The 15,777-nt window shown below is 38.2% G+C and overlaps 1 protein-coding gene across 4 annotated transcripts in view; it reads left to right on the forward strand.

The window, feature by feature from the left end:
• The window catches only part of LOC131151705 (small ribosomal subunit protein bS1c), a 38,520-nt gene extending 23,985 nt beyond the window's left edge, over positions 1–14,535 (forward strand). The window contains exons 4-8 of one of the 4 annotated variants that reach the window (XR_009135749.1): positions 12,651–12,932; positions 13,319–13,429; positions 13,621–13,707; positions 13,812–13,991; positions 14,095–14,535. Coding sequence is in view for 3 of the 4 variants with exons in the window: in XM_058103082.1 (XP_057959065.1) it covers positions 12,651–12,932; positions 13,319–13,429; positions 13,621–13,707; positions 13,812–13,916 (585 nt within the window). In the remaining variant the exon portion in view is untranslated. The remainder of the gene's footprint in view (positions 1–12,650; positions 12,933–13,318; positions 13,430–13,620; positions 13,708–13,811; positions 13,992–14,094) is intronic. The other 3 variants (XM_058103082.1, XM_058103080.1, XM_058103081.1) reach the window with 3 other exon arrangements.
• The last annotated feature ends 1,242 nt before the right edge of the window (positions 14,536–15,777 follow it).

Raw genomic sequence — 15,777 nt, forward strand, 5'->3', positions numbered from 1 at the left:
ACTAAGGAAAAAGGTCTCTTCATTTGTTTGATGCATCCTCGCTTTTCCTTTTCTACGACTGCACTTCTTGTCAATTGGACGTGTTTCTCTTTGTAGACCCTCATCTTCTAGTTGGGGAGGATGTGTATATTCCACTTTTGGTCTATAATCTTTCCATTCCTCATTTCCTTCGTAGTCCCATCATCACCACCTTGCCCACTACTACCGCCACGATTAGATCCGTTATCACCAACATTGTTGTCGTCATTATCATTGTCACCACTGGAGGGCATAGTGGATGAAGTTCCTATCTAGACCCAAGATTCATTAGTGAATCATCACTGCTAGATATTACTTCTTCTATCATTACCTGATTCGCATCAATGCCGAAGTCTTCTCGTGCATGCTTGGCCATTTTTTGGGTGGGGACTTTCGTCTCGTTCATCAAGATGAGATGGTCTAATCTACTGGAAAAGTGGATACTCATCCTCGTCACCTAGTTCAACTGATATGTTAAGAAGGTCCAGGGGATCTTGGTCAGCCACTTTGTCCATTTCAGCCTCCATATCTTTTATTTGAAGATTAATGTTGTAATAGCAAAAAACGAGTTGCTGAAGTCTGGTGTAGGCTAATCTATTTCTTTGCTTCGTGTGAATGAGTGCAAATGTGCTTGAATTTCGTTCACAAGTTGAAGAAAATGCAGTTTGTGACAAATGCTTAGGATTGGAGCATTTGAACCATACATCATCCACCAATCAGTTGTGCAAGATATTTTGAGAACATAAGTTAGTACTTAGTAGATTGTTATTGAAGTTTGTAACTTTGTATTGTGCATCTATATATAAATACTTACGAGGTGCCATGGTAGCCCTAGCTACTTTAGCAGCTACTTCTTTGAAGCTTTTTTTTTTTGCATCTTTAAATAGAATAATCTAATTTTTTTTTATTAAATAATTAAACATGGATTAAGACTTATTGTATTCAATTTTTATTTTGAAAATATACCTCATTTCCAATTTGATCTAAGTTAGAGGAATGTGTCTCAAATGTGTTAAAAACTTTATGAACTGCATCAAGCTAATAAGGATCTTGCCCAACACCTTCTTTGTATTGACATTTTGGATTTAGAAAATAAGATGTCAATCAATTAAAGTAAAATGTAAATATGTGCTAAGTAATTTGATATATGAATTTCTTGAAATTTATAAATATTTTATATCTGTTGCATGAAGAAGATGTTTAAGGGTTCTCTCCCACCAGTCATTGATTACTTTGAGAACCCATCTTACACTTCTTGCACCTACTTCAATGACCTCTTTCATTACCCTTATTGCTTCAAACACAACTCCTAATGTCGGCCACACTTCACTATCGACTATATGCAATATTCGATATATAGACTCATAAATGTTACAAACTTTTGCTACTTTATCCCAAAATTGATGGTTAGGATTTGTGCTTTCAATTTCTCCACCCAATTTTTTTCGATTAAGAGCATGCTCAACCCATTCATCAGATGCGATTCATGTGAATAGAGATTTTAAGCCTATTTTTTTTTTTTGTAAGCTATCAAAAATAAAAATAAAAAATAGTGATGGCTTTTGGATGCACAATATCCCCTTGATAGTGCTCTCTCATTTTAGCAAGCAACCATCCATGGTTACATATAAAATTAGTGATTTGTCTCCCCTGCAAGATCATTGTGCTTATTACTTCTCTTTTTACGATCTCCTTAAAAATGAGATCCAATACAATGTGCCGCGCAAGGAGTCTACTAAAAGTTGAATTTTTTTATAAATTTTAGATTGGCTTTCTTGTAGGTATCACCATTATCTGTCACCACTTGGGCAACATGTTGCTTTTCTGCCTCTTGCACAACATGTTTTAATAGGGGATATATGTATTCATGGTCTTTTATTTTGTCAGAAGCATCTATTGACTTTAGAAAAATTGTGCTCCCTTTCGAGAAAACCATAAAATTTATGATGGATAATTTTTTACAGCCCGTCCATCCATCACACATTACAGTGCAACCATATGTGGCCCACTTTTTCTTCACTTCTTCTGTGTGGCCTTCCATTTTTTTTACCTCCAAATCAAGGTATTTTGTTCTAATCTCATAGGGTGTTGGTGGATCGACTCCTGTTCCAGCTGTTTGGCAACCTTACACCTTGTTTATAAAATGAGGTGATTTTGCCTCCTCAGGTGGAACATTTTCAAATTTAAAAAACTTTGAAATCAATCTATTCATTTCTTCCTTTTTTTTTCCTTCGAATAAATTTTTCAAGCTTTTTTCTTTTGCTGCGTTTGAATTGTAATAATGAGAAGGCTTTGAAATATATGACTCTATTTCTAGCTCTCTTACACTTTGAGATTGCCTCATCCGAGGTCGCCCTCCATTGCTACCAGCCCCAGAACTGCCTCCTTTTTGGCTACTTACAAACCTATGAGATTGATCTCTTTCCGATTCCGTCTATTTTGAAGCATAGAATGCTCGACGGCATGCAGACCTCTCATAGGGAGAAATGTTAGGTGGGTGTGCAATATTTCAGCATCGTCCTCTTCATCAATTTCTTGTAGTTGCATCAAGTTCCCACGCAATTCATTTTTATTTCTTCCATTCTTTCTATTTTCTTTGCCTTAGCTGTTGTTTTTCTTTCTAAAACAATTTCCATTTCCTGCTTAACTTCTGGAGGTACTTTATCACAGAATTTAATATTATGTTGTGGGTCATAATTTGCTAAGTGTATTTTTAATCTTGTTGCATCACCACTTTCATTTGTATTTAGCAGTATTTGCGAATAAATCCATTCTTTACGTTGGGCATTGGGTACCCATGTTCCCATGCAGGATCTTGTTTTCTTTCTTTAAACATTTTTGTAGATAATTTTACTTTCCTACAAGACTACAATGAATCAATGATTAGGTGTTAAAGTAGTCAACAATTTTAAAAGGAAATTATTTAAGATGCTTTATCAACATAAAATTAATAAATAAGACAAACAGTAAAATATTAAATTAAAATTACAAAATTTAATGATAATTTACCAAATTAATAATAAATTATGGAAATTAAATTATTCAAATAAATGAAATAATTTAAACTATAATAAGCTACTAAGTAGGAAATTACTTTAATTTATTTAATTACTAGGCTACGATGATTAGGTGTTAAATTACTCTACAATTTAGAAAGAAAATTATTTAGATGCTAAATCAAGATCTCTTAATAAATAAGATAAATATTAAATTATTAAATTAGAATTACAAAATTAATGATAATTTATGAAATTACTATTAAGTAATAAATTTTTGAAATTAAATTATTCAAATAAATGAACTAATTTATACTATAATGAGCTATTAATAGTAAATTACTTTAATTTTATTTAGTTACTAAACTTACTATTTACTATTTACTACTTACTAGCAATCTAGGATTAAGGGGGTAAATGGGAGAGGTTTATAGAGACTAGGGATTTAAGGAAGGGCATTCTCATAAATATACTAGGGAGGAGGGAGATTTTAAAGTAAATATAAGTAACTTAAACCAGCTTTGCCTTTCTTGTTCTGCTGCTGCTCGTCGACTTGCCTGCTTGGCCGTGTTCACAGTTTGTGTGAGAGGGAGATTGCAGAGATGGGAGGAGGTGCTGCTGGCTGCGACTTGGGAGATGGAGGTGGAGGATGAAGCTGAAGGCTAGAGGGAAGGAGTCAAAGGGGTGGAGCACTGAGGTGGAACTGAAGGCTAGGGCTTTTCGGAGTTTGAAGGTGGAGGCAGCAGGCCGCTGAAGGCTAGGGTCTTTTTTTTTTGAAGTTTGAAGTTGGAAGATGGAAGAAAAAGAAGCCTTTTGTGGACCTTGAGGTATGCACGCTACAAGCTAATTTATAGAAAAAATTTTCCTTCTGTTGCATTATTGTGTAGATATTTTCATTGGTAGGCTCTTCAGCCTCTTGATGAATTTGTGGAATAGCTGGCTTGCACCTGGCGAGCAATCTCTGCAAGATCTCTTTTTCCTTTGTCGTGACTCATGACTCATCTAGTGAATGAAGTACTGAACTGAGATTTGACTCAAATCTCTCCAGTCTCCATTGTATACTCACGGGCTGCACAAAAAGAACCAACAAATCACAGGGGGAAAAAGGAATGATGGCAGAGAGCAGCACTAAAATTACCCCCCTCCAATTTTCTGGAAATCATTTTCTTTCCTTTTTTTCCCATGATTTCCAGAAAATTTCGAGAGAAACAACCAAAATTTTCAAAATTTTGTTCAAAATTGACCGAAGTCTTGAAATTTTTGTTGAATTTCTGCAAAACGGAATCTGTATCTCAATTTCATTTCAGGACCCCTCGAAATTTCTGCAAAACCCAATCCTAGGTATCTTGTTACCCCCCCCCCCCTCTCATTTGTTTCATTATAGGCATTCATGATTGAGTTTGTTTTTGGCAGGATATTTGGTCGGGTGAGACTTCATTGGAATTTTTGGTGCTGTGTTTGTATAGATCGTCTTCCATCCATAATGCTTCAATTTCAAAATTTGGTTCTTCTAAAGAGGGTTTTGTTTCATGGGACTTCCACTTATTCAAGAGACTCAACGAGAGAGAGGTTGATGAGCTCACTTTCCTTTTGATTGTTTTGAATTCTTTTAATCCTATTGTTATATTCTTAGGAGTAGTAGGATTGGTAAGGAAAAGAATTCCGATGCTCTCCTCTCGACGATTCTGCCCCTCAAGTACTAAGCATGGGGCACCTCCCCCTTCTCCTCCTAATCCTCCTCAAGACCATCTTATTGCAATAGATGTGCTTGAAGTCGAACCCTAGTTGACTGAGATCTTCTTGAAGTTGCACCTTCCTCGACATTTATCCTTTTGCGAGTTATCCTTTCTTAAAGCTAAAACCTAGTCGACTAACCTTTTCTTGAAGCTGTACCTTCGTCGACATTAATCCTTCTTCGAGTTCTCCTTTTCTTCTAGCCGAGGCCTAGTCGAACCTTTTCCTTAAACTTTTTGAAGCCAAACCTTTCTTGACATTCACCCTTCTTCAAGTTCTCTTTCTCGATCATTAGGAGAGACTTCCTTCCAAAAATCAACCATAGAGGCTTCCATTTTAGTCGTTGCATGCGAAAATCCACTTGACCCTCAAGGAGATTGCACACACACACATATATAGTTTGGCGATCCTTATTCTCCAACACTCTTTAGACTTGAGACCCCTCCCCTATAGCTAGAGAGGCCACGAACTCTTGCATCACTTTGTGCCTTACCCCCTTAACTTGGTCCCTTTCGACCTTTTGGCCAATCACTTCCGCCTTGCTCATGCTCGAAACAGGGATGTGAGAGTTTGCTACAATACCTTCAAAACTGAGAGAAAAGTGATTTCAGCTGTACGTTTGGAATCAACGACCTAAGATATAGGAAGACATGTCTTATACATTGTTTTGGATAAGGAGGAACTCATGTAGGTCCTAAAGATTTTGGGTGTGCTTTGTGAGGCCAACAAAGGGGCAGATGCTAGTTGTCATGGTGCTAGATTCAAAAAGGAGGAAACGGGGTGAGTTTGAAGATTTTTGAAAATGGCATGGGCAGTTTTATCTATATGGAGAAGGACAACAAGAAGTGCCTCCTTGACGTCCATATTCCTGAGTGTGATCAGAAAAATGGGTGGAGGGCCTTATTGTTCTGTTGGAATTCTCATCGCCCACAAATGATGAGTTCTCCAAAGCCTAAAAAGGTAGTTGGAGGTGCTCATAGTGTGGCTCTTTGAATGTTAGTCCAGAGGAGAAGGGCAAGAGTGTGTTCCAGAGACTTTTGCTGAATATCTCCTTTGCCGACGCTAACAAAGGAGTTTTAGTGACAAGGGCTGATTAGAAATGGCAATCATCCATACTCAAATGGATCCCCCGGGGGGGGGGGGGGGTGGTGTTGTTCTAATGGGTATTCCATCACCACTCAAGAAGTCAGTTGGGTTGCAGGGAAAGCTTCGAAAATTAATGGGGGTTCTTTCGGAGGTTGAAAGGATTTGATAAGGTTGGACAGACCATCCAAAGGCCCAATACACATGGGAATAAGAAATCAAAATCAATTTGGATTAGTGTTTTTTAAGGCATTCAAAGTACACCTTGAGGCTTTTTGGGGTGAAAACACATTGATGCATAATTTAAAAGGTGTTGGGATGGGAACGTACGCTTCAATGGCAAAAGTGCATCTTTAACACCTAAAATAGAAGGCGAACACCTTTCAAGTCCAGCAACTAAATGCCCTTTAGTCATGCGTCCCTTTGACGAATCGAAGTGCCTCTCCCTCCCCTCTTCCTCCCTTCAATGATTATTCAATCCCTTCGACAAAGAGCCAATTGGTCATCTTAGGCGATCTATACCGACGGGAGGGGGGAGAGAAACTGCCATTGCCCTCCTTTTTCCCTCTTAGATGGTCGCATGTGAGCAGCACCTGTGATAGCATCTCTCTGCCTTCCTCTTTCTTTAGCCAGCTTCTTTGATCTCTAACTTGGTTCGAAAAGCAAAAGTGAGAGACGATGGCTGAAGTCAAGAGAGTCGATGGGCCCTTCACATGCATTAGAAGAGAGAGTATAGAGAGATTAGGGCTGAAATTTGTTTTATCACTTACCAAAGTTGTGGGACGTTTTAGAATTAGCAATATGTGTTTTTTTCTTATCTATTTATTTTTTGGCTGGAACTATGCTAATTCTGTTTCTTGGATAGGCACGTGGCTTTAGCTTTACAATTCATGGGCAAAGACTGCTGAGTTGTGTCAAAATTGAAGTGTTGAAATTTTATATTACCAATTTCATAATTTACTTAATAAATTTATGTTATTTATAATACATATAATTTATTTAATTAAATTCCTAACAGGTTTATACCTCAATGCCTTGAGGTGTACGCCTTGTCTTGCTGGAGGTAAAATGCCTCGCCTTATTCCTTCGCCTTTTAAAACACTGATGTGGGTCTCAAAGACAAAACTAAACTAACAAGGATTGGCGAAAAGAGTCTAGTCCAAAAGATGCAGCAACCTAGACCTATGGTAGAAGTGGGAGGGGGGCAAAGTAGATTGTGCAGGCTTGACAGCTGGGCAGAGTGCAGAAGTTTCTGGAGAAGGTGAAGGTCCAGAGACCATATGCAACAGAGCAGTGATCCCCATGAACAGCTGGGAGCATGCGGAAACCAGCAATCAGTTCTCTCCTTTGTTATCAGTTCTAAGGGAGGGGAATGAAATGAGCTATACTATGACTTGGAAGAAGAGTTGGGAAGCATACCTGAGTTGAAAAGGAATTACTGGTCGATTAGATGAGGGCTGATCTTGAAGCCGCAAAATAGGAGGGGTTGAATAAGCTGCTGAAAATAGTGGAGAGTTTGTGGGGGAGGAGATCCTTAACAGTAAAAGTACAGTAACAATCCTGCAGAAAGAGAGAGATTTCTTCAGCTGGATCTTGAGAATGCTCAAGTAGGTATACATTTTATTAATCATAATTTTGATAATTTGTTAGCTTTAAATGATGAAGGGTCTTTGTCTTCCGACACCAGCCTTTTGCTCAAAATTTCTTCTGTGGTTAAGTCAATTATTCCATCTAATGGTGTCTAGGGGGATGAGTTTGGGAAGAGCAATCTTCTCATGGAGGATCTTGGTCCATCTAGAATTAGTAAAGGTATCCTTCCTCTTCCTACTCAGCACTTTCTTGATTAAGATACTTTATGCCAAAGGGAGGTTTCTTATAGAAAGGAGGGCTATGGGGTTCACTTTGAAAAAGGGGGGGGGGGGGGGAACTTCAGTCTAGAACTTTTATACCAGGCTGGAAATCCAGTGAGGTTGGGTTTAAGCCCTAGGACTTATGGGAGAAGGAAAAAGAAAGTCCATAAAGAGCTAATAGACCTTGTTTCTTTGACTAACTATGAGGGAGGTAAAGGGACAGGGAAGGGGGGTAAGTGTGTAAAGTTATGAAGATTATTAGTTGGAATGTTAGAGGGCTAGGGGGAACTAGGAATAGGAATTTGATTTTGGAAGTATGTGTCAAGTACTCCTCGAACAATTTTCTCATCTAGCAAGGGCAGGTATTTGGAAGTATTTGGGGTGATTGTTGTAAGGATTGGGAATATCTACCATCACGTGGTGCCTCTAGTGGCACTGGTATCCTTGTCATTTGGGATTCTCAAGATATATCCAAAGTGGATATGTTAGTGGAGTTGTTTTCCCTTTTGGTGCTATTCGAAGTGAGAGTGAGTGGTCAATGGTGGGTTTTATTTGAGTACGGGCCTCCCACCTCTAAGGAGTGCTTTTTGGGACAAAATTTACTCTTTTTATGGTTTCTTTGCTCCTACGTAGATAGTGGGAGCACTAGGAGGTGACTTTAATGTGGTAATATTTCCTCTAAAGAAGAATGGGGGATGGGGGGGGGGGGGGGGCAGATGGGGCTTTGTGAGTGTGCAAGACTCTGATTTGTTAATTAGGGATTGTGGTTTGAGAGACCTCCCCTTAGGAGACACTTCTTTACCTGGTTAGTGGAGGGGGCTGGGCTAGTTGCCAATAGATTGGGTAGATTCTTATTTTGCAGGGAGTGGGAGGATGAGTTTTAGAATCTCACTCAATGTACTCTCCCTAGGACCACAACATATCATTTTCCAATCTTGTTGGAATCTAGTAGGATGGTGTGGGGCCCCACTCCTTTTAGGTTTGAGAACATGTGGCTGGACCATTCGACTTTCTAGCCTTTGGTTAGGGAGTCTTGAGGGGGGAGGTTATGGAAATGGGATGTGAGTGGTTTAGATTCATGAAAAAATTGAAACGTTTGAAGGAGAGGTTAAAAATTTGAAATTTGGAGGTCTTTGGCGACATTAGAATAAGAAAATCTCGACTTTTGGGAGAGTTGGAGTTTTTGGATAAGGAGGTGGAGGAGACTATTCTCTTGAATAGCAAGGAGACTAGAAGAGTTTCCTTAAAGAATGAGTTGGAAGGGGTGTTTTTTTAGGAATTGGAAGTCAAAGGCAAAAGAACAAATTCAAATGGGTAAAAGAAAGTGATTGTAGCTCTTCTTTCTTTTACAATTTAGCTAATGGTAAGAGTAAAAATTTGATCAGAGCCTATGCTATTACCAACTTCTTTCAGAACTTTTATTCAGAGGACCACTATAGACCAATGTAGAGGGGCTGGACTGGAATCTTATTTCTGTTGATCAGAAGAGTTGGTTTGAGAAGGCCTTCTGAAGAGGAGATGGGAGGGGGGGAGTGGCTTTTCCAAATTCAAATGGGTTTAACATAGATTTTTTCCAAGATTGTCGGGAGATTGTAAAGGGCAATTTGCCGAAAGTTTTTACCAAATTCTTTGGTTATGGGATTTTGAGTAAAATCATTAACCCCTTTTTATAACCTTGGTGCCTAAAAAGTCCAGATTTATTAATGTTGAGGATTTTAGACCTATTAGCCTTATTCCTAATGCATATAAAATTATCACTAAGGTCTTAGCTAATAGGATGAGTGTGGTGCTTGATGATACCATTTTTAATGCCCAAAGTGCATTTGTTTTGGGGGGGGGGGGGGGGGGGGGAGGTAAGTAGTGGATGCCATACTAGTGGCCAATGAGGCGGTGGAGGATGCTTGTAAAATAAGAAGAGGGAGTTCGTCGTTTAGATTAGATTTCATAAAAGCCTATGATAAAGTGAGTTGGAGCTTCTTGGATAAAGTCCTCGAGAGAAAGGGTTGTGGTAAGCATTCGCATAGGCGTATTAGGTTCTGCTTGTCTAATGTGTGGTTCTAGGTGATTGTTAATGGTCAGCCGAAATCTTGGTTTAGTGCTTGTAGGGGCATTAGTAAAGGTGACCTTTTATCCCCTTTTTTATTTGTCATTGCAACTGATGTGTTGAGTAGGATGGTGGATAGGACTTTGGAGAGGGGGCTGGTTAAAGGTCTAGAAGTAGGGAGACAAAAGTGGTGGTTTCCCATCTTTAATTTGTAGACAGTACCATGTTTTTCCTTGATGATCATAGCCCTTTAGGAGAACTTTGGGTATTCTTCAAATTTTCGAGAGGGTGCTTGTAATGGGGAAGTGTGATTTAGTGGCTTTGAATGATGTTTGTGGAGTGGGTAAGGGTAAGGGCTACTAAAGAAGGGTGTGGCATTCTAGATTGACCTATGACTTAGGAATTCCTTTGAGAGGGTAATCCTAGAGTAATGGATTTTTGGATCTGATCGCGGAAAGGGTGTCAAAGAGGCTAGACGGTTGGGCTTTTTTCTCTTTAAGGGGTAGAATAACCCTGATTCAGGCGTGTCTTTCTAGCATTCCGTTATATTTCCTGTTGGTCTTTAAGATTCTGATGGGGATGGCTAGCAAGCTCGAGAGAATTATAAGAGATTTTCTGTTATCTAGGGGGGGGATCACAACGACCACTTAGCTACTTGGAGTGAGCTTTGTAGGTCAAAAAAGGAGGGCTGGGTTTAGGGAAGTTGGTGTCTAAAAATCCGGCTCTTCTAGCTAAATGGCTATGATGCTTCCCTCTAGAAGAATCGCCCCTTTGGCATAGGGTAATAAGAAGCAAGTTCGATTTGGATGAGAATGGGTAGGATACCAATGTTAATTTAAGATGTTCTCTAGAGAGTCTGTGGAGGTTCATATCTTAAATTTATCCTTCTTTCATCCCTCACACTAAATTTGAGGCGAGTAGGGGGTTTCAGATCTGTTTTTGGAAAGACCTTGGCTGGGTGATGCATCCTTATCCAATTCATTCCCTTGTCTTCTTCGACTGAGCTTTGTGCAAAATAGAGCCATATCATTCTTTATTAGGTAATTGAGTAGCCTATTGGTTTCTTGGAATCTCCATTTTAGGAGACCTCTTAATGATATGGAGTTGGTGGAGTTGTCTTCTTTATTATCTCTACTGAAAGGGAGTAATCTTTCTTTGGGAAGGGATGTTCGGTTATGGTCTTTGGATTAGTCGGGAGTGTATTCTTGTAAATCTTTTTTTGAATTCTTGACTCGCTTTAGTTCTTTTTTCGCACTCCACCATTTCATTTAGAAGGCCAAGGCGCCCCCAAAAATTATGGCTTTCGCTTGGTTGGTTGTGCGCAATAAAATTAATCCAGTAACTTGCTGCAAATTAGGAGACCTATGAAGGTTCTCTCTCCCAATGCACGTGTGCTCTGTTATAAAAATACTGAGACAGTTTCTCATCTTTTTTTGCATTGTGAATTTTCTTGGAGGATTTGGAACAAGAATTTTGGTATTTTCAGGAGAGAGTTGGGTATGCCTTTCTTGGGTTTTTTTTTTGGGGGGGGGGGTGGGGGGGGAGGGGTTGGGGGTGGGGATTGTTAGCTATTTCTTTCGCAGGCTTTGGTTGGAGTGTGGAATACTTGTAGTTTATGGGGTTTATGGTTGGAGTGTAATGGAAGGATATTTATTGGGAAGAAATTAAATTGGGCACTAGTGTGGGATGAAATTCAGTATTTGGCCTCGTTGTGGTGCACTAGATTGGGATTTTTCATAGGAATTAGTTTCCATGATTTATAAAGAGATTGGAGGAACCTATTGGCATGTCGATCTTTTCTTTTTTTGTATTTATTAGTTGTTGTTTTTCTGGATTGTTCCAGGACCTTTTCGAGAGATGTCTCATTATCCTTTGTGTAAATTCTCTTCCTATTCATGAAATTTTCTTTTGATACAAAAAATCTTTTAATCCTAATATGAAGGGGGTTGCTAGACTTTGGAGTGGAGACTCTTTGGGGTCCTTTTCTTCAAAGTATTTTTTCATTCGTCTTACAAAATCTCTAAATCCCAGCACTTGGACAAATTTGTGTGGAAGGCTGTAGTCCCTTTTTAAGAGTTGAGCTTTTGTTAACTTTGGTTCTCAATAGTATTAGTCCAATTTCTTCAGACTGTGAGGCCTCATAAGGTTCTCAGGCCAGATGTATGCATGATTTGTCGTGAGGAAAGCGAGACTAATTGTCATTTATTTCTGCATTGCGGGGTGATGAGGTTTTGTGGAACTACCTTTTCTCCTGATTTGGTGAAGGTTTAGTTGGCTGCGTAGACTGTTCTCGATTTTATGGCCGTGAGCTTTTGGGGCTTTGAAAAGGAGAACTTTTTGGAATTGTGTAGTTTTTGCTAAATTATGGACACTGGGGCTTGAAAGGAATGCTATAATTTTTAAAGACTACAAAACTCCTTTGAACTTGCTTTGGGAGAACGTTACTTTCTTTGTTTCATTTTGGGCTCATTATTTTTGGGTTCTTGAGGCTGCTTTGCTGTCCAATATCCCACATGGACTGGAAGGCAGCACTGATGTAACTCTTTTATTTTTATTTATTTATTTATATTTTTTTGAGGATGCCTTATCCTCATTCTGTAATTTTCTCTGATGTTTGTTATAAAAAAATGACACTGAAATACTTTCAATCTTCTGATTCCTTCACAATCTAATATGATGCGGTATATTCAAAGATTATTACAATAGTTTGAGTTTTATTCAAAAAGCCTGTGAATTATTGTTAATAATTTCATAATCACAACTTTGTTTGCTCCCCACCTCCACCTCCTTCCCAATGCACCTCTTTTTTTTTTTTAAACCCATATAGTTCTTTACCCAGTCAGCATTGTTAGTGATCAAGTTTGCCCTCCAACTTTTTTCTGTACTATATTTTTATGAATTCCAATATTCATCATTGCATGCCAGAAATTAACTGCAGAAGAGCTTCTTGATAAGGAGCTTCCGCTGAAGTTTGTGGAGGTTGATGAGGAAGATTCTAGGCTTATCCTTAGCAACCGCAAGGCCATGGCTGACAGCCAGGCACAGCTGGGGATTGGATCAGTGGTCACAGGATCTGTGCAGAGCCTGAAACCATATGGTGCCTTCATTGATATCGGTGGAATGAATGGACTTCTTCATGTCAGCCAAATTAGTCATGATCGTGTCTCAGATATTGCAACTGTCCTTCAACCTGGCGATACTCTGAAGGTATGGTCACAGCATCTAAGTTCCATTCGGTTCACAAACTGGAATAGGGTGGCAATGGAAAAGCTATTGTATAGGAATATTGTAGTTTGCAAAGGAAAAGAGGATGTGGTTTTAAGGCAACACGCAAAAGTTTTGTTATTCCAACTAGTATGAAATAAAACTGGAAGAAATATTCCCATGATGAAATTTGGGAGTGGTTGTTCTTGTCTATTCCATATGCATTGGAACAACATTGATTTGCCTTGGAATAGCACCCCTTCTTGTACAAGTGCTATTCCTTTTCTGATCTATTTCATTATGGGAACCAAACATAACTTCATAGTTCCTAGACAGAATGTTTTGCCAGTCCGTATGGTTAACTTCTTTTATTGATTTTCTTGTTTTAGGTCATGATTTTGAGTCATGATCGTGAGCGAGGCCGAGTAAGTCTCTCGACTAAGAAGTTAGAGCCTACTCCTGGAGACATGATTCGCAATCCAAAACTTGTTTTTGAGAAGGTACTTATAAGTGAACGGTTTGATGGTTCTTTACTTGGCTTCATTATCGTTCAACTTTTTTTCCCTCTTTGAATGGTTGTCCTGCCTTGTTATATTCTTTCCATAATGTGTTAATTTACTTTCTCTATTATGTAATTTACTTTGCCATGGTGGAGTTTCCATTTTGAATGTTTGGGATCCTGTTTTAACAGGCAGATGAGATGGCTCAAACATTCAGACAGAGAATAGCTCAAGCAGAAGCTATGGCTCGTGCTGATATGCTGAGATTCCAGCCTGAGGTATCATGTTCAATGATAACTTCCATGAATGAAGAGTGCTGAAACTTCATAGATATTATTTCCTTGGGGTACTTAAAATGATCCCTTTTTCATTCTATTTGCAGAGCGGATTAAGTCTCAGCTCTGATGGGATCTTGGGTCCTCTCACAACAGATCTGCCAGCAGAGGGTCTAGACTTGACTGATGTTCCCTCAGCCGAGGATTCATGATTCGTACTTGATTTTTTTAAAATGTTTCTTCTCTTTTGTGCAAATTTGTTAGTTATCTCATATTAATTTGGATCCGTAAGGGGTTCTATTTTACTTTGCAAAAACAAATAACTCGTTTCTTCAATTTTACTTTGCAAAAACAAATAACTCGTTTCTTCAATATTTTTTTTATTCACAGTTACTTCAGCGAATTACATGGGATTCTCCAAGGCCTTGCTCTGTACGTATTACGTATATTTGCTGCAATATTACATGATTAGCAGGCTTGTGAATCTCTCATCTTTCCTTGTACGAACGGAGTGCCGGAGATGTGGACATAATCCAAATGAACAGAAAATCATCAAACTCTAACATGGGCTGGTTTGAGAGATTCTGATAATGTACTGATGGTGAGCATAAACTTTTGTTCCTTGTAGTTTCAAAGAAATAGAGTTGTAGCATACCGTATTTCTTCAGTGCATATTGTAGATGATAAATGCCATACGTCTCTACTATTATCCATCTTCTTCCGCATGCAGCCTGCCTGAAAAGAACAATTTTGGGTACAATTCTGTAAGGTTACATTAGTTTGTGGAATTGTATTTCTGAAATAGATTAGTTGGAGTTAGTGACACAAAAATTTTAATGTGTAATTTTTTATGAGCCTATGACAAGGAATAGAAAAGGAATAATTATTTTCAAAGTCTACAATGGTAATATCTATTATTTTCTTATTACATGTTAAATGAAATGATTAAAAGTATATAAAAAATAATCATTTCCTCGGTTCTGAAAATTTTAAATATATTACATCTTATTGCAAAGAATAGCTATTGCTCAAGCCAAACATAAAACCTAAGGAAAATCATTTACAGCCTGTTTACAAGACATATTCTTATTTTTGTTTCATTTATTTTGAGAATTCCTTGGAAGGAAAGGAATTTTTTTTTTTTTAATTATTAAGGTATGTTTCTTTTAATGAAAATTGATTTTGAAAAACTTAGGCAACAAAGGCTTTATAGCCATGAGGTGACATTGATTGATTTCCTAGTTAGGTGAAAATGGTCCAGTCATTCGGTGACGAGGTGAGTATGTCATCTATAATAAATTACACTTTTTTGTTTTTTTAAAAAGAGGACGATACTTTCTATTTTTATTAGAAAATCCTTTACTTATGGCGGAAGAATATCGTGATTCCAACCTTGAGACTTGAGAACAACAAAATCAAACCTCAAGACTCTAAGACTAACTTAACCAACTTATTTAAAATTAATAAACCAATGATCAACAACCAAATAAATAAATAAGAACTAAACAACTATAATTGGAAAATAAATAAAACTCCAGAAAATAGCACAAAGTTTCACAAGCGCAAGGAAGGAAATTTCAACAAATCTAATTGAATCATCCCCCCGACTTGTTGTGGAAGATCATCCTGACAACTATATGATCGAGATATACTACATTCACTCTGTTTGGCAAAGAAATTCGCACTTTTATTCGCCTCCCTGTAAACATGTTCCACTTTATGCTGTATGCCTCTCAATGCTAGCATAAGCTTTTCCCACAATTCCCATAAGTTTCAAACCGAATACTTCACATAATTTATCCACTGAACCGACAAAGCAGAGTCATATGCAATCTCCACTTGATCAGATCTGAGATCTTTGCACAGTTTAATCCCTATAATAATCGCCTTCAATTCAGCCATATTATTGGTTCCATAACCCAATAATGAGGAAAAAACTACTTTAAATAAACCTCTTCATCTCTTATCACGCTTCCACCACCACAATTACCTGGGTTACCTCTACAGCTTCCATCCACATTCAACATAACCCAACCTATCCTAGGCTTACACCATCTGATTACATGAGGAAGA

This window comes from Malania oleifera, chromosome 3 (genome assembly GCF_029873635.1).
Source record: "Malania oleifera isolate guangnan ecotype guangnan chromosome 3, ASM2987363v1, whole genome shotgun sequence".
Lineage (NCBI taxonomy): Eukaryota > Viridiplantae > Streptophyta > Magnoliopsida > Santalales > Ximeniaceae > Malania > Malania oleifera.